This window comes from Lactuca virosa, chromosome 4, assembly GCF_052849685.1.
Source record: "Lactuca virosa cultivar CGN04683 chromosome 4, Lactuca_virosa_CGN04683_v6, whole genome shotgun sequence".
Taxonomy (NCBI): domain Eukaryota; kingdom Viridiplantae; phylum Streptophyta; class Magnoliopsida; order Asterales; family Asteraceae; genus Lactuca; species Lactuca virosa.
Window position 1 is genome coordinate 275935094 of NC_136429.1, and position 24189 is coordinate 275959282.

At 34.2% G+C, this 24189-nt stretch overlaps 1 protein-coding gene and 1 pseudogene across 1 annotated transcript; one reads left to right on the forward strand and one right to left on the reverse strand.

Moving 5' to 3' along the window:
• The first annotated feature begins 1490 nt into the window (after positions 1-1490).
• LOC145105905 (protein NDL1-like) lies at positions 1491-3383 on the forward strand (annotated as a pseudogene).
• A 2501-nt stretch (positions 3384-5884) lies between these two features.
• LOC145108302 (enolase 1, chloroplastic-like) lies at positions 5885-8568 on the reverse strand. Its single transcript, XM_079045324.1, has 7 exons — positions 7918-8568; positions 7398-7705; positions 7138-7292; positions 6723-7040; positions 6470-6616; positions 6327-6377; positions 5885-6182 (listed from the first exon to the last, which is right to left on the reverse strand). The coding sequence occupies exons 1-7, from the start codon at positions 8343-8345 to the stop codon at positions 6117-6119; spliced, it is 1473 nt and encodes a 490-aa protein (XP_078901450.1). The 5' UTR covers positions 8346-8568; the 3' UTR covers positions 5885-6116.
• Between the last annotated feature and the right edge of the window lie 15621 nt (positions 8569-24189).

The window sequence follows — 24189 nt, forward strand, 5'->3', positions numbered from 1 at the left end:
AAACATAGATTCTGGACAAAGAGATTGATTACATTCCATGTCTTATGTCTAGGGATATCTAGCAGAACGAAGGATTATATGATCACTTATCTTAGGACACGTAACTGACTGGGTCAGAGTTCGGCAGCAGCTTTTGGAAGCTACAATTTGCTGGTCAAATTTAGAAGGCATACTAGCAATTATAGTTACAGACTTATCCAAGTGGGAGACTGTTGGATTAGGTGTCTAAGCCCATAACTATAATTGGTATGTACTTGAATTGATAGCAGCACAGTCCTTTTGGGTTGCCCTCAACCTAGCAACTGGACAAGGAAATTATGAAAGGAGAGATATTAATAAGATTAATAAATTAATATAAATGATTTATTAATATGTTAATAGATTAATATATTAATTAGAAATCATTATGTTTAATTAATAGTTAGCCAGAAATTAATCAGAATTAATTTTGGGGTTAAAAGTATTAATTATAAAGTGCAGGGACTAGTTTGCAGTTATCTAATAGTTGAGTGGAAGGCTCCAGAACCTCCTTGGAAGGAGGTGGACGAAATCCATAGGGGAAACCCTAGAGATTTCGTCCAAGGGGTCCAGATAAGGCCCTTGGATCTTGCTTAGGCCCTAAGCAAAGGATAACTAGGGTTTTCCCTAAACCCTAGATCCCTCAGCTATTTAAGGAGTCTCCTGGCTTACATTTGAGGTGACTGATTTCTTTGGAAGAAACCCTAAGGCCGAAATTGCATACTCTCTCCATCCTCTCTCCTACTACTTTCCTTCTTGCTAGTTCTTGGGTGTGATTCCATTAGAGGCATTACATTTGTGGTGCTAAGCTTCCAAGAGGATCAAGATCAAGGTCAAGAGGATTATCAATTGTTTACTATAACAATTGAAAGGTATGTAACTCTTAAACCCTAGTTTGTTAATTTCGAAATTAGCCTCCTCCTCTAGGGTTCTTGTTTTGCAATTCAAAGTTATATGTTCAATAGTTAAAACATAGATCTAAAGTAGGTTGCATGTGAACTTAGGAATTGTTTTCTAGTTTATTTGTTTTACCTAAAACCCATCATATGAGATGTCATTATCTTAGCATGGAAGTCCCATTTTTTATTTATTTTATTAGAGTTAGAAGTTACAATCTGTTTCTTGTTAGCTTATGCGTCAATATCAAAGTCAAAGTCAAATTTAAACATCATTGAATCCCATCTTTATTCACAAACTTCAATTGACATTTGGAGACTCTAAACGAGAGTCCAATGATATCATGCCACTCTTCTTTGTTTTTATATTAGATTCATTATGATATTATAAACCGAATTCACATGGAATACAATACAACAATGATCAAGAATTATGCATTGATGCATCATGCATTTAGTTGTCATCTTTCTTTTTCGAATAAACAAAATCCAATTTTCAATAGTTTTCAACGGTGTTACACTTCATGGATTTTAATATCCTTCAAAAATTTATATTCAGGAGCATATCATTCTGGGCATGAGTCTGTGTCTATGATTGTGTATGGAGATCAAGAAAAGCTACCATTGATTACTTATCCAGATTTAGCTCTAAATCGTAAGCAAGAATAATTTCATTACCCCTTTCTATCACATGACAACACTGAACATAACATGTTCTACTGTGTAGAACAGATTGTACTGTATTTGGATATTTGGACCGGTACTGATGTTAATGGGATATAAAGTGTAATTTTTTATTACTCCACTCTCAATCTATTGTCTATGCAAAAAGACATAAATACCCTTCTCATATTCATCATTGAAAATAGCCCTAGCACAGTGCAACAAACGCCACGTCAGCATCTCATGTTTTTTCCTTTACTTGTGACTACAGATATGTTGTGTTTCCAAGGATTATTCTTCTGTCCTGAAGCAGCTTCATTGCTCCTCCATAATTTCTGCATTTATCACATCAGTCCACCTGGACACGAGGTCTGTGAACGTGCCAACACATATTTACTTTCTTTATATTTATATTTAATTTTTTGAATTATATTATTAACGTTAAAATTCTCTTGTGGGATTTGTACAAGAGTTGTTGCAGCTAGGAGCAGCAGCCGTCTGTTCAGATGATCCCATAATCTTAGTGGAGGATCTTTGTGATCAGATTCTCGAGGTCCTCAATTATTATCGGTAAATCATCCACCATATTTTTTTTCTTTTTTTTTTTGAAAAAAAAAATCTTGATTCTTATATAATTTTTTGTATTCTGGTTGTTTAAGGCTTAGTGCAGTGATGTGTATGGGGGTGACAGTTGGCGCATACATCCCGATTCAAAGTAAAATGCTATAATTAATTTTTTTTAAAGAAAGTATATTGAAAAAAACAAAATATAGTTTTATATATTGTAGATAAAATACAGAGACAGGGTTACATGTTATATTCTTGTTTCTCCTATTTGCAAAGCCCCATCTTGGACGGAATGAAATTATAACAAGGTTTGTTCTTTTGAATTTAATTTTATTCATTTTGCGTTAAATAATCATTTATTTACTAAATTAAGAGATTTTATTAATTAACCAGTATCATTACTTTGAATGTATAGTTGATGTTGAATTTGCTCTATTACTACGGTATGTGTGGATTATTGAAAAAATGTTTGCTTCAAAGATACTTCAGCAAGGTACATTCCAACTTCTTAGTTCTTATTCTTAAATCTTTTTTATGAAATAACATTTTTATGGAAGTTCGTGGTAATCCCGAAATCCCAGAATCAGATATAGTTCAAGCATGTAGAAAGGTTAGTCTTAAATATCATTAGCCCGACATCTGCATTTACTACACATGACAGAACAAGTTGTACTGTTGTGATTGATGTCAGGTGACAAAAGTTGCAACTTCTTTTGTCTCTCCCAAAAAGGTGAGACAGACAAAAGTTAATAGAACATAAATTGCGGCTTTTTGTCTTTTTGATCCTAAGAATCAAAATTTTGTAATCAAAATCATTGTATATATACTCATTCTATCCCGAAAATGGATAATAGTAAATAAATTATTGTTTTAAATAGTTAAAATCAATATCTTGAAAAAACGTTGTGAGACAGTTCAAGTTGCCTAAAAAGTTAGACCCAACTTGGGTTGTCAGGCAGCTGGAGCTGCTAGATTTACTAATACGTGTTAATTACATCAAAATTCAAAATACACTATTTATTATAATTCCATTTTTATAAACATTGTCTTTGTTAACAGGAAGAATCTTTTTTATTTTTATTTATTTTAGGTGATGAAACTTTATGGATGAAGAAATCGATCATTGATAAACTGAAAGTTTGAAAAATATGCATTTGATTGATCATTGAACACATAGTGATCAACTTAAACCATTTTATTTTTATTTATTTATTTTAGGTGATGAAACTTCATGGATGAAGATATCGATCATTGATAAACTGACTGTTTGAAAAATATGCATTTGATTGATCATTGAACACATAGTGATCAACTTAAACCATTTTAAAACAATTTGGCTGTTTTTCTTTTAACATAGTAATAAAAGTGTAATAATTTTATTAATATTTTATTAATTTGTTTTATATTTTCATATTTATTGAAATATTATATGTTTTTTATATTTTTTGTGATCCGATTTCTTTCCAAATTTATTGATATCTTATATGGTAATTACTACCTTAAATTAGGTATCATACCATACTTAAGACATTTAGCTTACTAAATCATTACTGATATATTTTAACTTCACTTTCATGTATATGTAGTCTTAATGATTTGGATATGAATATTGAGTCTTCTAGCCGTACATCGCAGCTCATGAGTGTTCTTCATTCGATGGAACAGGACACCGATTTGGCGATTTAGGGCGAAAAGCCTCAGTGGAATAGAAATGTAATTTACACACAAAGGGGAATGACGTGACGAAGGGCTTTAAAACAAAAGGGGAAATGTTAGAGGAAGGACAGGGTAAAATTGAGTTTTTGACCAAAATGATGTTTTTCATATTTTAATAGACTTTTTCTAAAAAAAATTCAGTTTTTTTTTTTTTGACTTTTTTTGTCTTATTCTCCCAATTAATTAAGAAAACAACTATGCTAAGAAAACATATTAATCTTTACATTAAAAAAACTTTAACCAAGAAAGAGGATAGGAAACGTAGGAACCGAAGAAATTCACGAAGCTATTTGTTTGTGTCATTATAAACGTTTTTAACAATCATTATTTTTTTTCACAAACAAATACATGACTCAAAGCACGATTGCTAATTCTAGCAGCCCTTCGTCCACTGCTATCTACTCTGAAAATGAAGACTTCCTTCATATAAATGACTTCCAGAATATTGCTGATCTTCAAGAAGTACATGAGGTTTATATACGCAACTTTCATTTATAAAATATATATTATGTGAAATACTTTTTGGATTATTTTTATATTAATCTTTCATTTTACTTTTTTTATCATATAATTTAAAGTTACATTAATATTTTTCAGGAAAAAACATTGATTGTTGTCGGTACGATTAAGCATGTGTGTGCTGATGCGGAATGATACTATTTGACTTATACTAAATGTTATGAGAAAGCCATAAAAGTCGTTTTAATGCATGAGGATCAAGTTCAAGATAAAGAAGTTTTTAATTGTTACACTTCAACTTGCATGAATAAAGAGATATCTGTTATTCCAAGGTTTTCAATAGTTTTTTTATACATATTATTATAATCTTCGTTAAACTTTCTAATTTTATATAACTGAATTTGTTTATATCAATGATTTTAGTTTCTAAATCACCATTAGAGTACAAGACTTTACCGGTTTGGTGTCACTTACGTTATTTGATCGTGACACAAAGATACTTCTTGAAAAATCTGCACAAGAGATGCTTGAAAATTTTAATGAGGTTATCGATATTAACTTAATTTACATAAAACTAATTTTAACTTTTTGTCTATCTAATTGTATAATTGTTCATTTTTTTAGGATCATTTTTTAGGAGGGTAATATAGAGATTTATCCATCTACTTTGAATGTATTTTTGGATACAAAGTTAGACGTTCAAAATTCAAATTTCAAATGATAATTTGAAGAACAAAGTTGATGGTTATGAAATCTCAAAAGTTCACTGCTAATAATACAATCATTGCTCAATTGGAAAAAAAAAATTAACATCAAACAGGTAACATATGAATTTATTTCTACATTTAGAATTTATTTCTACGTTAATGATGCTCTTTTTGCTTATTGTTTTTTTGTTTTACAATTCTCATCATTGAACTCTGAGATGATTATTGAGGATAAAACCAAACGTACTATCTTACCACCACCGAGTCATTTGAGATTGTTACCGCCAACAACTACTTCAGTCAAGCTGCCTATTGAGATTGTTACCACCACCGAATCATTTGAATTGTCTTATTCGAAAGATGGTGTTGCTGCTCCTTCCTTGAAGATCCGAAAAATGGAAAAGTTCGAATAAGTTTAAGCCATTCATCATTATTTGACATTTTAGTTTGAAGACTTTTTTTTTTATTAGTTTTTGTTGTTTGCTTATGGATTTGTTTGACAAGTAATTTGTTTTGATTTTGAAGTTTATGTTTGTTTTCATCTCTTTCCCATAAATTTTCTTTTTTAATCATTATGCAATATCTATAGACGTTTCTATGTTTTTTTTATGTGATCCCCGCGTTTAACGCGGGTTATAATCTAGTTAATTAGAATATTTCAAAATGAAAAACGATCCAGATACGATCTCAATGTTGACAACTTTGACTATTTTAGTTATCAATTTAACTTCATACATGCGTCTAACTAATTTCTATATATCACAAACAACATACTTGAATTACTTAAAACCAAAACGTATCAAAACAAAAATCACACTGATTTAAGTTTCCATATTTATATTTTTCAGATCCAATTCATTTCAAACAATAACCAAATGTGCTTTTTTTTTCCACCTCAAAAGGGACCATTTGTTGTTTTACTCAAAAAAAATCCTCTTTTTAGACATTACATAAACATTCCCAAAACACCAACAAAATAGAAAAGAAAAAGATAATCTTTATTCAAAACACAACAATGGCTTCTTATTAGTTTCTCAGAAATGGTGTACCTAAGCAACAAAAAAGAAACAAAATAACCATTCTTCCTTCTCTATGGTGATCTGAATGCTTCTCCTGCATATCGCACGTTTCCAAGTTCCTCCTCAATCCGCAAAAGCTGCATCATTTCATAACAACTCTCAGATTCCATTTCCTTTTCACTTTAACAAGTTATAAAAAAAAGACCTAATCTGATAAGCTATATACGAGTCTTTACTTTTTAACTTAATACAGAAAGAACAACTTGTAAAAATGTTGTCACCTGATTATATTTAGCCAATCGCTCGCTTCTGCAAGGAGCTCCAGTTTTGATCTAAAACAAGTGCAATGAGTACAATATTAGGTGATTAAAAAAAAAAAATCATAGCACACTTAAATAACATAAGGTTAGAAATAAAGTGACACCTGTCCACTAGCTAAGCCAACTGAAAGATCTGCAATAAAGTTATCCTCTGTTTCACCACTACGGTGGCTAACCATGACACCCCACCCTGCAGCTTTTGAGTCAAGAGCAGCTTGGATTGACTCAGTCACACTTCCTATTTGGTTCACCTGAAATGAATGTTCAATTTTTCAAAACTCACTCAAACTATACTTACTAAGTTTTATAATGTAAATTCAAGAACTATAAAGGGTAAGGGTGTGATTAGTTGATTACCTTTAATAGCAAAGCATTGCAGGCTTTTTTCTGAATGCCTTCGACTATTCTTTTAGGATTTGTGACCAATAAATCATCACCAACAATTTGGATGTCAACTGAAGATTGTAGTGCAGTCCATGAGCTCCAATCATCTTGGTCAAAAGGGTCTTCGATTGACACAATTGGGAAATCTCTTACAAATTCTCTGTATAAATCACCAAGACTTGGAGCTGACAAAACATGAGCTCCATCATTTGGTTGTTTCTTGAAATTCAAATCATATTTCCCATCTTTTGTTAAAAACTCTGATGCTGCAACGTCCATTCCTATCTTTATCTGAAAAGTTTCTTCTTTCATGTCAGATCACGTTGTACTGTGTTTGATATACATTGGACAGATACAGATACAGATGTCAGTGAGACAAAAATTGTACCTTGCCAGTGTAACCGGCTTTTTCAATTGCATCAATGAGCAACACGAGCCCTTCCCTATTGTCCTGAACATTGGGAGCAAACCCTCCTTCATCTCCAACATTGCATGCATCTTGTCCATATTTTGCTTGGATAATTCCCTTAAGTTTGTGATAAACTGTTGTGAAAAAGGTTAAAAAGGTAAATATTAACAGTGTTCATCGACTATTAAAAAAGATTGGAATGTTAATTGTAGAGTTGAAAAGATATGGTTATTGCTAACCTTCACTGCCCATTTGCAGAGCCTCGGCAAAAGAAGACGCACCCACAGGAAGGATCATGAATTCTTGCATGGCTAAGTTATTTCCAGCATGGCTTCCTCCATTGATGACATTGAAAGCTGGAACTGGCATAACGAGTTCTTTTGTTCCTGATATCTCTTGAATGTGTTTGTAGAGGGGAATGCCTTTGGCTCCTGCACCAGCTCTGCATACACTTAGGGATACTCCAAGTATGGCATTAGCTCCAAGCTTGGATTTGTTTGGAGTTCCATCGATCTCTAGCATAATGGCGTCAAAATCAGCTTGATTCCTATTTGTGAACGGAAGGATCAAAAGTCAGCGATGGAGATCTATTGCCAGTAATGAAACTAACTATTCACAGAATACGAATATAATGAACTCAAGTGGAAAGCTAACACAGCTATGGTTAATTAGTAGATTAACAGCAATACAGATAACAAATGTATAGATTTGAATATTAAAGATGAAGTACATGTGAAATGTATATGAGAAATATCTGACCTGACATCAACACCGATGATCTTCGGACCTAAAATTTCATTGATGTTCTTAACAGCGTTAAGAACTCCTTTCCCACCATAGACACTCTTATCACCGTCTCTGAGCTCCAACGCCTCGTAAATCCCAGTGGATGCACCACTCGGGACGGCCGATCGGTAAAGATCGTCAGTTACGAGATCAACCTCCACCGTCGGATTCCCTCTGCTGTCGATGATTTGTCTCGCCTTCACCGATTTCACGGTTGACGATTTCGTCGAGGCAGTAGCCGGCGACTGAGCAACCGCAATGGAGCTCCGAACAACCAACGGCCTCGAAGATTTTCGGGAGGAGGTTGGTAGGGAAAGCACAGGAATTATTGCTGAGGATGACGGAAGTTTAGAGGAGAAGAAGGGTTTTGAGAGCGAGGTGGTAGGAGCTGCTAAGGCCATTGTAATTCAGGAAACAACCTAGAGAGCAATGGAATTGGAGAAATGAGTTAAAAAAAAGATGTGTATATAAATGGAAGGTTTTATTGGAATGTCCGCCGTAGGTAGCGGCGAAAGCAGAGACGTTTTGGTGTTGGGTGGTGGTTGGTGGAAGCGACGACGTGAAATACCAGAAGTAATTTGGAAAGACAACTGCTATTGTGTTCGAGCAGACCGAAAGCTGACCAAACTGCTGAGTTGGGGATTTTAGGGCTTTGGGTGGGGCCATGAACAAGACTGGGGCATGGGCCTCCATTTAGTTGGGCTTTTATATGTTAGACTTATAGCTTATTACACCTATAAAAGTTATACTATAGTCACCACAACGCATTTATAGCAGCTCATAACGTCGTTATAACATCAAAAACACCGTCTTCCCTTCTTGTTGTATCTAGTTGTCTGGCTTCTTGTTGTCTCTCTAGATGAAACAAGATCATATATTGGCTGCACACATTATCTCTCTCTATCTCTCTCATCTGAACGGGTGTTATAACACCATGAACACTCACCCCCCTTCTTCTTGTTGCTTTTTGTTATAACATCACCTCAAGTGGCTCATACCTAATAGGCTAAAAGGGCATAATATTTTTATACGTAATTGAAAAAAAATCCTATCATAAAAGTCATAATATTTTTATGTGTAATTGAAAAAAATCTTATTATTTTTTTTATTGGCTCTGGCCACAAATGGGACGCATAGTTATCACTCTAGCCCATTTAACAATTTTCATGGTTAATTCTGTTAATTTTTTTGCAAAATCAGTCCTAAAAATTTAAATTTAATCCATGTAGTTTGCAAAAAATTACACCACATATCCAAAACTCTGTTTTATGTTTTTTAACTTCTTTATTTTCATTTATTTTTTATTTTTTAGTCAAAACTAAACTTGTTTTCTTGACTCCAATGAGGATTATCAGAGAAGCCATTGCTAGTTTAGGTAGTCCTGCTCCTATATTGGTTTCAGAAGGGGCTAACACCATGGATGTGGGTCGATCTGTTTTGGTCCAAATGGAACCCAGAACCTGTTTAGATGTAGGAACATGGGGGACAATTGGTGTTGGTTTAGGGTATTGTATTGCAACAGCAATAGCTTCGCCTGATCGGCTTGTGGTTGAAAAACTTACTGTTATATCAAATGGTGCTTGAAAAACTTCCTAAATCTCTGATTCTACATGAGATCAAAGATTCCAATGGATTGAACTGAAATGCTTCGTCAAGATATTAGGGGGCATATGTCGCCTTCGTCGCCTCTAATGTGTATGTGAAGTGTTTTTCCTTCAAGTGCAGTTTTGTGGGTGTGTTTTTCCTTTAATTGCAGGTTGAGAAGAAGGGGCAGAGAACGAGATGGCCACCTGCAGATCTAAAATGGAAATAGAAATTGGGGAAGGGAAATGAGGTGATGTATCTAGGTGATGACGAGAGAGAGAGAGAGAGAGAGAGAGAGAGAGAGAGAGAGATAGAGAGAGAGAGAGAGACCTTTTATTTAATTATTTTCTTTTTTAAAAAAATAAGAAAAAGCATCATAAATGGTCCCTGTGGTAGTGAAATGACGAAAATGCCCTTTAGTTAACGGACAAAAGTAACGGAGTTAGCAATAAGGACCAATCGTCAAAAGTTTTTAAAGCACAGGGACCATCTATGACGTTTTTAAACCACGGAGACTAAACTTCAGATTTTGGGAAACCACGCGGACCATTTATGATGTTTATTCATAGAAAAGTCCCAAATTTTTGGGGAAAGTTTCAAAAAAGTCATAACTTTTTTTTGAATAGAAAAGTTTCATTATTTTGAAAAAATCACATAATGTGTCATTTGTTGTTCAAATATAAAACATAATTTTTTCGTTAATTTGGGCAAAATGTTAAATAATCGGAACTTTTCTGTTTAAAAAAAAAAACTTTAGGACTTTATTAAAAAATTTCCAAAATAATGGGATTTTTCTGCATAAATCCCTTGCCCTTTTTAGAAAATCAAACATTGTTTGATAAAACCGTATAACTAGAGATATATAGGGTCTGTTTTGCAAAAGTAACGGAAAATTAGTAGTTGAAACTTGAAAGTTGAAAGATATTTTTTTATTTATATAAAATTTTGATACAATTGGAAGCTTCTGAAATATATAAAGTTGCATAAAGGTAAATGGATATAAACTAAAGTTGAAAATAGTAATGATAAATTAATTTTTCTAAACTATAATTTTCAAAAGTAAAATATCATTCAAATTTTGATATCAAGTGAACGGGTTAAGCTTTTCAATCAGTAAAAAAAATTATGTATGTTAGTAAATGATTGTTTTTTTTACAGATGAAGTAAACAAGACTTTTACATTTTGTAAGAAATTGGGCCAAAATTTTTTTACATGTTACAGATGTATCGGTGTTTTAAAAGAAGCAATATTATTGTTTGATATTAATTTTGATTTATAAATTCATATAATAAATATTTATTATTTTGTTAAATGAAATTATAAAACATGTTGATATGGCTGTTTCAAATAAAACATCATAACTGTTAAGCTATATTTATTTTTAATCGTATAAGATATATTTTGTTTTAAATAAAGACATTATAATTGTTAAAAATATATTTATATTTTACCGTATAAAATAATGACCAAAAGTATGGATGTGATTTATTATTTTAAAGAGTATTTACATCAATTTGTTAAATCTAAAAAAAGGTTTTTTTATTAAATGCTAGTTGAAGTAGTTTTTGGATTCGAAGTTTCTTGTATAACCAAAAAGCTAAAATCTTCTGCTGTCGAACGAACTTTTTTTCGAGATTTTTCTTAAAAGCTACATGCTAAAAGCTCATAAAAGTTGTGTGCCGACCATGTCTGTAATCTTAAATGCAAAGCCATTTAATAAGTAATGAACAAAAATTATCAATTTAATAATCTTTCCAAAAGAAGCCTCGAATCAGAAGTTTTCGATAATTAGTAAATGACTTTTACGATAATTGTCCCCTCAACTGAAAAATCTAATATGCTCAAGAATCATATGTAACGCCCGTAGATACGGGCTAGTCAATTTAGAGATAATAGGGGTCGAAAACGACTTTCCGACAAAAGATTATTTAGAATAAATAATCTTAACCAAGTTGTAGAATACGTCTCAAGGTTTCTGTACATACAAAGAACGCCGAAATCCGAGTTATAACGAAGAAGTTATGACCCGTCGAAGTTTTACGACAGAACCGGCACGGCACCGGGAGACGTAAATAGTGAATTTACGATAGAGCGACTTTTAACCTTAGCGATCTAAACGAAAGTCGTAGAAAACGTTAAACCGAGAACATACAAAAAAAGTACGCCCAAATCTGACTTCGTATGAGGAAGTTATGAATTTTCTAAGATTTGGCATAGCAGTGCACGACCCGAAACTCGAATTTTAGATCGAGCGGTTTTTGGCCTACGCGACCTAAAGGAGAATTGAAGATCGAACACCGCCTGTAGTCAAGGAGTCTAAGAGTTAGATACTCGTTCGAAGAAACATCAAAGTTATGACTTAGGATGAAGAGATAACGTATGGAGTCATCATGTGAGCCCTGTTTCGTTGATGATTCCGGGACGTAATCATCCTAAGGGGGAGATAATTGTAACGCCCGTAGATCCGGACTAGTCAATTTAGAGATAATAGGGGTCGAAAACGACTTTTCGACAAAAGATTATTTAGAATAAATAATCTTAATCAAGTTGTAGAATACGTCTCAAGGTTTCCGTACATATAAAGAACGCCGAAATCCGAGTTATAACGAAGAAGTTATGACCCGTCGAAGTTTTACGACAGAACCGGCACGGCACCGGGAGACGTAAATAGTGAATTTACGATAGAGCGACTTTTAGCCTTAGCGATCTAAACGAAAGTCGTAGAAAACGTTAAACCGAGAACATACAAAAAAAGTACGCCCAAATCTGACTTCGTATGAGGAAGTTATGAATTTTCTAAGATTTGGCATAGCAGTGCACGACCCGAAACTCGAATTTTAGATCGAGCGGTTTTTGGCCTACGCGACCTAAAGGAGAATTGAAGATCTCATTAATAGGAACTCAACGGTAAAAAGACAGACGAAAACGGAGTCCGTATGTAGAAGTTATGAATTTTACGCGGACATTTAACAGTATAATCTCCTCAAACTGTTAAATTTAAGATCGGTCGAGAATTAGCTGACGGAGTCAAAATGAAAGTTGTAGATCTTATTTTTACCTACGCGTGGATATAAAGAACGTCAAAAACGGATGTCGTATGTGAAAGTTACGGATTTTAGAAGTCGGAAGTGTGTTGTGCGAAAATGGGTGATGTGGCACAATCTTGGCCATTGTTTTCTCCCCAAGTCTTGCCACTAGATGGTGACATGTGGCGCCAAGTTCAGCCATTTTCACCCTATAAATAGAACCTCTCCCACCCTTATTTTCTTCACACCTTTCCCATTCTTTCTTCTCTTTACTCTCTCTCTCTCTCTCTCTCTCTCTCTCTCTAGAACCCCTCTCTAGCCCCGAAACCCCCCCGAAAAGCCTAGGGAACCTCCCTAGCACGAGGCGGAAGCCCCGGAGTGCTCGACGGCTCCGAGAAGAAGATATTTTCGGCTCGGGAACGCTGCTCCAAGCAAAGCCCGGTTTTCTATAAAACCCGCTGTAAGTGAGCTACGCATACGCTATTTTTAATATATCGTTTATTTAATTATAGTAGCGTTATTAGGAACTTATAATAAGTACTTGGGGCTATTATTATGGGTTATATAAGTATTGTTTAACGCTTATATAATAGTAATAATAGCTAGACTATTAATTAGTCTCGGCGAATAATAGACTAAACTCTAATGGTAATAATACTAGGTTTCGTCGAAGAAAATTATTTTTAAGAAGCGAAGCGCTGTCTGAGTTCGGATTCACCACCTTTTCAAGTGAGTGCATAGTTACTTTCATCTTACACATATATATGAAGTATTTTAAATAAATTATGTGCTATGTGTGCATATTATCTGTATACTTGCTATCTATGTTGGATGAGCGATTTTATACATGTTTTAAATGATTTAAACTGTATATATATATATATCTACGAGAATATGTTGGGTAAAACATGGGTAGATGTAATAGATGGAATATGAGTTGGATGATGAGTTGAGAGGTGTTATAGACCACGAGGTAAGTGTGAGAGGTGGACGATGTGAGAAGTCTTTCCCAAATGATGGCCCCGTCATCTAGCAGAGTGTGGATGACAACCACGGACTATTCTAGAGAGTCCAGTGGAACACTGGCAGGCTTCGACCTGTAGGTGTTGTGAACGATGTGTTCACCAGTGTACTCTAAAAACCCATTGACATGTATTGTGAGTGGAATCTCGAAAACGATACTGTCAATAAACAAGATAACCCTAGCAGCTGTGCTCAAAGGACAATACTGGTAGCTGTGCCTCACATAGAATGTCACAATTTTGGCAGCTGCGCCTAAGTGATAGAACTAGCAGCTGTGCTTGACAGATGTGTCATTGACAACGACGGACTTCGTGCCGATTCCTTAGGATGATCCTTAGGAATGAATGCACGAGGACTAATTGATTCTTAGGGTAGATCCTTAAGAGTAAAGAAGATAATGGGGATGGGTAATTGGGTTGATTGTTTGATGTTTAAACATAATAATTATATTATTGTGGGTTGAAAACCCTATGTACTCACCAGGTTTCCCACCCTGACCCACTCAGTTTATTTGTATCACAGGTGTCGATATGAAGTTACATTACACTGAGAGATTTAAAAGAGATGTAGATCACTAGTGTAAATGAATGTAAGTTCTGTTTATGCTTATGTTTCTATATTAACGATGACATCCCAAATGTTTTAAAATGAATAAAAATACATTTCTTCGGAAATTCTTTGATAACGTATTTATCATGTTTTTCTGGGAACAAATTCCGCAAGATTTTTATTAAAAGAAGTACTCTGATTTTTATAAAGCATAAACAAAATCGGTCTTTTCTGGCCGTGAAAATGGGGATGTCACAATTGGTATCAGAGCATTAGTTTAAGCGAACTAGGAATATGGATTTATTTCTAGACTTAAACTTAGAATGCTAAGCGATGATTGTGAGATGTGAGCACTAGCTTATTTAGGAAAGTATGCCTAATATGCTTTATGTGCTAAATGATTTATGCCTCATATGTTGTTATTTGTTCGGATCTATGGTCTGTTGCCGACCGGATCTGGAAACCTTATGTGTTTAGGATTCTAAACGTACGACTACGATATTAGAACTAACATGTAAACGTTTCGGAGTGATAAGGACGATTTAAACGACTATCCTAAATAAAGATCTAGATTCACCTTATTCGGTGTATAGATCAAAATGGCAAGAACCCGCAGTGGAGCCGGGAATGCTAATGGGAACAGAAACCAACCCCCAGTGATTGAGCAAATACCGGTTGTGGTAGCCGCTGCTGAGCCAATAAGCATGGGCGGAGTACAAGCGATGATCCAAATGATGTTGGATCGTCAGATGGAGGAAACAAGAAGTTTACTTCAACAAAATCGAGAGGAACTTACGGTGCCTATTGAACAGCCCGAGCTCAGTGATGGGCAGTCAGAAGGAGGGAACTACAGTGGGACGGTTGGTTGAGCCGACCCACCGATAGTTAGATGAAACAATCAGGATGGAGGAAATGACGGACGTAGATGCAAGTACAAGGATTTCATGGCATCAAAACCCCCAAGTCTTTCTGGAAGCCCAACACCGGTGGAAGTTATGGACTGGATCTCCGAGATGGAGACAATGTTTGCGAGTTGCGAGTGTAGCAACAAATAGAAGACCGCTCTCGCGATCCCTCTGTTAAAGTCTGGAGTACTGAGCTGGTGGAAGCTACTAGCTAACACGATGCCCAAGGGAGAAGCAAGAAAGATGTCTTGGGAAGATTTTGTGGTGCAACTGAAAATGCAGTACTGCTCTGAGCAGGATCTCCTAGAGATCAACAATGAGTTTCAAAATATGAAGAAGGGAAGGATGAGTGTCACTGAGTATGCTGCAAGTTTTACGGAGAAGATGAAGCTTGTTCCTTACCTAGTTCCAACTGAGCTCTCCAAGGTCAACAAGTTTGCCCATGGATTACCAGCGGACTTTGGTCCAATGGTCAAGCAAGCAACCACTTTGAAAGCTGCCATCTGGGCAGCCAGGAATGTTGAGACTCAGATTAGGGAAAAGGGTCTGGAGAAAGCTGAAGTTGGCGAGAAGAGGAAGTTTGAAGGATCTTCAAGGTCCAACAAGGAGACCAAATTCCTGAAGTCTGGAGGAGGAAGAGGAAGTGAAGCAAGATGGTGCGAGAAGTGCAAAAAGAAACACTCTGGAACATGCGGTGAAAAGGTGACTTGTTTCAAGTGTGGAAATCATGGGCATTACGCGAACGAGTGTACATTCAACAAAAGGGTATGTTACGCATGTAACTAGGAAGGTCACTTCAAGCAAGACTGCCCAAAGAGAGAAGGGGCTACAAAGCCAAATGTGCCGCCAAAGCCAAAGGCGAGAGCATTTTAAATGATCCTTGACGAAGCAGATAACAATGCAAGGATTCAGGAGTGAAGGCTTAATATCCAAAGATTGAGTTATGAAGTAACCAAGGGATAGTATCGTATAATGTAACCTGTTAGAGGCATAGTATAGGGTGAACTCGAACACCTATGTAATAGTTTCAAGAAATAATAAAGCCTTCGTTTTGTTATCTGGTGTGTTAAACTGTTATGTGATTTTCTTGTATGGTGACTTGGGGACTGCGAGACAATACTTGGGACGAGTATGAGTAGGTGTGAAAGGTAGTAGATGCATATACTACCGGAAGCACAGGACTCACGCTTGGATCAGGGAAAGTCACAAGGTTACCGAGAAGCTAGTAGTTGATTCCGTTTTGTTCAGGTATGTCATTACCATTGTTTCGGTAATGACTAAGAAGATGATTGTTATTCCGACCCTAGTGTTCATATCAAATCGAGTCCGACTATGATGAGTATGTTACGAGGTTCAGAGAACCAAGTTCGATGTAGCATCTGACTTAAGCCGGAAGATTGAAATGAAAGATAATCAAAGCGATCAGTACAGGTATCACGACAGTTGCTTGTAGCTAGAAATTCTACCTTTTAAGATGTGATAAGAACATGAAGGAAGGTATAGTCTGTTCCGGAATTTAACTCTAAAAGACCTGAGTCTAAGCATTGCAACATATGATGAGAGGTCATTAGAACATGACCTATCGGTCTATTATGATAATCGAAGGAACAAACTTATCTCAAGTTTGTTAAATAAGGAGTCTCCAATAAAGATCGAGATCGTGACATGAAGATCATGATTGGAAGTCTAACATAAGATAGAGAGCGGATGCAAGATCGAGCACCGCCTGTAGTCAAGGAGTCTAAGAGTTAGATACTTGTTCGAAGAAACATCAAAGTTATGACTTAGGATGAAGAGATAACGTATAGAGTCGTCATGTGAGCCCTGTTTCGTTGATGATTCCGGGACGTAATCATCCTAAGGGGGAGATAATTGTAACGCCCGTAGATCCGGACTAGTCAATTTAGAGATAATAGGGGTCGAAAACGACTTTTCGACAAAAGATTATTTAGAATAAATAATCTTAACCAAGTTGTAGAATACGTCTCAAGGTTTCCGTATATATAAAGAACGCCGAAATCCGAGTTATAACGAAGAAGTTATGACCCGTCGAAGTTTTACGACAGAACCGGCACGACACCGGGAGACGTAAATAGTGAATTTACGATAGAGCGACTTTTAGCCTTAGCGATCTAAACGAAAGTCGTAGAAAACGTTAAACCGAGAACATACAAAAAAAGTACGCCCAAATCTGACTTCGTATGAGGAAGTTATGAATTTTCTAAGATTTGGCATAGTAGTGCATGACCCGAAACTCGAATTTTAGATCGAGCGGTTTTTGGCCTACGCGACCTAAAGGAGAATTGAAGATCTCATTAATAGGAACTCAACGGTAAAAAGACAGACGAAAACGGAGTCCGTATGTAGAAGTTATGAATTTTACACGGACATTTAACAGTATAATCTCCTTAAACTATTAAATTTAAGATCGGTCGAGAATTAGCCGACGGAGTCAAAATGAAAGTTGTAGATCTTATTTTTACCTACGCGTGGATATAAATAACGTCAAAAACGGAGGTCGTATGTGAAAGTTACGGATTTTAGAAGTCGGAAGTGTGCTGTGCGAAAATGGGTGATGTGGCACAATCTTGGCCATTGCTTTCTCCCCAAGTCTTGCCACTAGATGGTGACATGTGGCGCCAAGTTCAGCCATTTTCACCCTATAAATAGAACCTCTCCCACCTTTATTTTCTTCACACCTTTCCCATTCTTTCTTCTCTTTACTCTCTCTCTCTAGAACCTCTCTCTAGCCCCGAAACCCCACGAAAAGCCTAGGGAACCTCCCTAGCACGAGGCGGAAGCCCCGGAGTGCTCAACGGCCCCGAGAAGAAGAGATTTTCGGCTCGGGAACGCTGCTCCAAGCAAAGCCCGGTTTTTTTATAAAACCCGCTGTAAGTGAGCTACGTCTACGCTATTTTTAATATATCGTTTATTTAATTATAGTAGCGTTATTAGGAACTTATAATAAGTACTTGGGCTATTATTATGGGTTATATAAGTATTGTTTAACGCTTATATAATAGTAATAATAGCTAGACTATTAATTAGTCTCGGCGAATAATAGACTAAACTCTAATGGTAATAATACTAGGTTTCGTCGAAGGAAATTATTTTTAAGAAGCAAAGCGCTGTCTGAGTTCGGATTCACCACCTTTTCAAGTGAGTGCATAGTTACTTTCATCTTACACATAGATATGAAGTATTTTAAATAAATTACGTGTTATGTGTGCATATTATTTGTATACTTGCTATCTATGCTGGATGAACGATTTTATACATGTTTTAAATTATTTAAACTGTATATATATATCTACGAGAATATGTTGGGTAAAACATGGGTAGATGTAATAGATGGAATATGAGTTGGATGATGAGTTGAGAGGTGTTATAGACCACGAGGTAAGTGTGAGAGGTGGACGATGTGAGTAGCCTTTCCCAAATGATGGCCCCGTCATCTAGCAGAGTATGAATGACAACCACGAACTATTCTAGACAGTCCAGTGGAACACTGACAGGCTCTCAACCTGTAGGTGTTGTGAACGATGTGTTCACCGGTGTACTCTAAAAACCCATTGACATGTATTGCGAGTGGACTCTCGAAAACGATACTGTCAATAAACGAGATAACCCTAGCAGCTGTGCTCGAAGGACAATACTGGTAGCTGCGCCTCACATAGAATGTCACAATTCTGGCAACTGTGCCTAAGTGATAGAACTAGCAGCTGTGCTTGACAGCTGTGTCATTGACTTCGATGGACTTCGTGCCGATTCCTTAGGATGATCCTTCGGAATGAATGAACGAGGAATAATTGATTCTTAGGGTAGATCCTTAAGAGTAAAGAAGATAATGGGGATGGGTAATTAGGTTGATTGTTTGATGTTTAAACATAATAATTATATTATTGTGGGTTGAAAACCCTATGTACTCACCAGGTTTCCCAGCCTGACCCACTCAGTTTATTTGTATCACAGGTGTCGATATGAAGTTACATTACACTGAGAGATTTAAAAGAGATGTAGATCACTAGTGTAAATGAATGTAAGTTCTGTTTATGCTTATGTTTCTGTATTAACGATGACATCCCAAATGTTTTAAAATGAATAAAAATACATTTCTTTGGAAATTCTTTGATAACGTATTTATCATGTTTTTCTGGGAACAAATTCCGCAAGATTTTTATTAAAAGAAGTACTCTAATTTTTATAAAGCATAAACAAAATCGGTCTTTTCTGGCAGTGAAAATGGGGATGTCACATCATATTAAAGTGGTATTGTTAATTAACATATGATATTGAAGTGTCAAACTAACAACAACTTGATATAATTGATTATTGATAAAATTGCAAAAATGGTCCCTGTGGTATGCATTTTTTGGGGTTTTAGTCCAAACCCCAACTTTGTTGGGTTGGTGGTCCTTTTGGGCTAGTTTGCTTGCAGTTTTGGTCCCTGTCCAAACTAAAAAGACTATTATACCCTTAATGAATTTATTATTTCATTTTTCTTTCAATTTTTAATATTATTATTAAATATAAAAGTGGGCCTACTTATCCACCCCACACCTCTCTCTCTCTCTCTCTCTCTCTCTCTCTCTCTCTCTCTCTTTCTCTCTCAATAAATAGAAGTAGAAGTAGAAGCTCTCTTCATCATCTTTAATGTCCAAAAAAACCACTAAACGAGAAAAAATCCACTGGTCATCATCAAGATGAAACATCATCCTCTACACCAGGCAATCACTCCTAAAAAGCAACAATCCAACCCTTCCATTTCTCATTTTCCTTAAATTAACTTATCTTCTTCTCACTAACCACAACCCCGACTAAATCACCACCACAACCACCGTCTGATGTGCTTCTTCTTCCTTTGTCTACCTCTTATTCTTTCCATCGTTGCCACCACTCTTCCTCTGCAACTTATTTCACTTATGTCTATGGAATCATCTCTGGTTGACCCTTTGAATACATTTCAAGACTTGGATCTACCGCCTTCGTTATCTAAACCCAATCAATGTCTCTGATCTACCAACCTACGTCCAAACAAGACCTAATTGTGAAATCAATATTAAAATTCGAAAGAAGTGTGAAAATCAAATGCAATAGATGTCTCTTGATGTGTATTAGAAAGGTAATAGAAAATGAATAGCTTGTATCCTCAGTATTAACTGATGTTTGTGAACTAAATAAAGTATTACTTGAAAATTGAGGCTAATTTGACAACAAATCACGAAATGGAAATTTTCACATTAATGAGTGAAACGATATCTCCATCAGTTGTCAAAATGAAGAGACGGTTCATCGTTGTCACTGAAACTTATCAACAGAGGAATAGAAGTAGCAAGAAATAGCTAGAAATTGGAAAAGAAATCAAGGTTTTCTTGATAAAAAAGATTGCAGAACAACGACATGAATTTGAAACCCCAAATTAGAAACATAAATTAAATACCTCAAAGTTGTGTGCTTGATAAGTCACTATGTTGGTGGCTTCAACCTCTCATCTCCTAAACAAACCACAATTGCCGGGGAATCTTGGAGTTGCAGGTCAAATTCAAGCAGGGGAAAATCGATGGAGTTATCTTATGTGATGGGTGCTGGGAAATTGTTATTGGATGAATTAAGGATCAACATTTTTGAAGAAGAAAAAAAAAGGAAAGAGACGGAGAAGAATTTGTGAGGTTTCTGAAGAATTCAAGATCAGTGTTTTTGGGGGGTCTTGTAGATAGAGAGAGGAGGTGGGGTGGATAAGTGGGCCCACTTTTATATTTAATAATAATATTATTAAAAAGTGAAAGAAAAATGAAAAATAAATTCATTAAGGGTATAATAGTCTTTTTAGTTTGGACAGAGACCAAAACTGCAAGCAAACTAGCTCAAAAGGACCACTAACCCAAAAAAGTCGGGGTTTGGACTAAAACCCCAAAAAAATGCATACCATGGGGACCATTTTTGCAATTTTGTCTTGATTATTTATTAGAAATTGATTTTGATAAATATTCAATAAACTCTTATAATTAAATTGGAAATTATTTATTTCGAGAAAATAATAATTTTCATTAACAAGTAACATTATATATAATTCATATGGTATGAATTAATAAGTCATGCACAACATTTTAGACTAGATGAATTGTTTTTGTCTTTTACCAAAAAGTTAAAGTTTATATTTCATAAACTTGGTTTATAAAATATAAGGGTTTTGTCTTCTTTCTTTTATGATTTTATAAAATAAGTGTCAAAAAGGAAGAGTATGATTTTTAAGATATTTTAATATAAAGTAATGAGTGGCATGGTGCTTTTACTTGTTTATTCAAAAGAAGAGCATGGTCTTATACTTATCATATCATATCATCATATCATCATATCATCATATCATATCATACTATACTATAAAAGAAGCATTTTTCCTTTCACCACATTCATTTGAAACTCCCATGACTTTTCAATTTCTTTCTAATTATGATTATAAGTTGGTTAATAAGGTTAAATAAATATCAAACCTAAAGTGTAATCATATATAAACTAAATTTCAATATTAAAAATTATATTTACTTCTACATATAAAGTTATGTTTTTAACTTTTAACATATTATACTTAATTTATTAATTTAATATATTGTTATATGTAAACTATTATCATTTTAAAGCTATAAATTTTGAACAATTTGTATAAAATACTTAAATTATTAACTTAAATATCACATTACATAGTCAACTTAAATATAAATTTTAGTTTAACTTAAACAACCCAAAAAATATTTTGTAAATAATTAAAAGTGATAAATTGTAATGTCTTTCTAATGATGATTATAATTTGGTTAATAAGGTTACATAAATATCAAACCTAAAGTGTAACCATAAATAAACTAAATTTCAATATTCAAATAATATTTTTACTTCTACTTATAAAGTTATGACTTTAAGTTTTAACATATTATACTTAATTTATTAAATTTAATATGTTATTGTATGTAAATGATTATCAATTTAAAGCTATAACTGTTGAACAGTTTGGACAAGATACTTAAATTGTTAATTTAAATATAACATTATAGTGTCAACTTAAATATAAATTTCAGTTCCACTTAAAAAACTCAATGAATATTTTGTGAATAGTTAAAAGTGATAAATTATAGTGCTAAATGCAAAACTAAATTGTAATCTCAATTTAACTATAATATTTTCTAAAGATATTTTTATAATCGTTAAAAGTTTTCAAATAAATAGCTTAAAATAACTTATAATAACAATAGTTAAAAATAACTCTATATAAATGATTATATTGTTACCTTTTAAAATAAAAAAAAAACAATGTTTGATGTTTTAAATAATTATAATGATAGAAATTAAAACATTAAACAAAAAAATTAAAAAAAATTAATTAACAATAACAACAACTATAAATATATTAAACCATATATTATATTTAATTTTATTCATGAGTAACTCGCAGGTAGAAGTCATTTAAATGATTGAGATTATGCAGTTATAATAGATGTATATATTATCATATAATTCAAAATAGTCAATATATTATATCAATTTAGTATACAAAGTATTATATCAAATTTAACAACAATGTTATTGTTATATTTAAAAAAACATATATTTGTAAAGATTTCAACTATATAGGTCTTTTTGCGCAACGTGCGGGCGTTCACCTAGTTTAATGTAAAGTAATGAGAGGCATGGTGTTTTCAGTTATTTATTTAAAATAAGAGCATGGTCTTATACTTATTTAATGTAAAGTAATGAGAATCATGGGGAACAAATCTAGCTAGTAGAAGCATGGGTGCTTAATGGTTAAAGACCCATATATATTATGCATGTTATATATATGAGAGTGAAGCTTTCGTTCTTTTTCTTGAATATGCACAAAACCGTAACATGCTAGGCATGTTACTCTCTTTCATTTTCTTCTTAAGTTATGAAGATATTACTTGCTTTTATACTCTATTGAAGTTCATACTTTGGTTATGAACTCCAAGCTTAAGAGTTAAGAGTTTTAGACTAGCATCTACATCAAGTTGGCTTCTTGTTAGTGTCTCTAAAGTTCATCATTCTTCATCAACTTCCAAGCCTCCCAAGTGGATCCAAAGAACTACAAAGGTTGTTATTTCTTCTTCTTCTTCTTCTTCGTTGGTGCTTGTTTCTTTCCAAACTTTGCAAGAAGATCCTTGATGGGTTTAACTTGTTTATGTTATTCAAAAATTTCTATGTCTTCCGCTGCTAAATTTCTTGTTTTTGAAACTAGTTTTTGAATAAAAACTCAATAATTGGTATCAGACCCACCTTGCATGTTTGGTTAGATTTTTTGATTTTTGGAAATCTTGGTTTTTGGAGAATATGGATAACTTGCTTTTGTATAAAAACAAGTTCATACATATTTTTTATGACAACTTTAGAATTGTTATTTTTTATGTGACAAAAGTTTCATGCATCTTTTGTCATTTAAAGTTGTTTTAGAAAAACAAAGGTTGTTTAATGTGATCGGTGTAACGAAAAATGATAACTTAATCTTTATTTTAAAACAAAGGTTGGATTTGATAATGATGATGCTAGTATTTTGGTTTACAAATATAATACTCTTTATTTTAAAACAAATTCTTGCAATGGCATATATGAATCTGTGATTGGTGTAAGGAAAAACGATAACTTAATCTTAAATGTTAGTTCTTCTACTTTGGATAAATAATGACTATGACATCGTCCATATAAACAAGAGGAGAATCGCTATTAACCCGGAGTTCAATAGAGATTGCTAATCTTGTTTACTTAGGAAAATTTTAAAATTCTTCTTTTACAGGTAACTTTAAGAGAAACACAAATCTGTTGGACATCATCCACTCGGATGTATGTGGTCCGTTCAAACACATCACTAGACATGGTGAAAGATACCTTTTCATATTTACTGATGATTTCAGTATATATAGGTATGTTTATCTGATTCAACATAAGTCTGAGAAATTTGAAGTATTCAAGATGTTCCAGAAGAGAAGTAGAGAACCATTTGGGCAAGAAAATCAAGATACTTCGTTATGATAGGGGCAGAGAGTATCTTAGTGATGAATTCTTCGATCATCTTAGAAGTTTTGGGATAGTATCACAACTAGATCCACCAAGAACAATATAACATAATGGTGTGTCTGAGAGGAGAAATCAAACC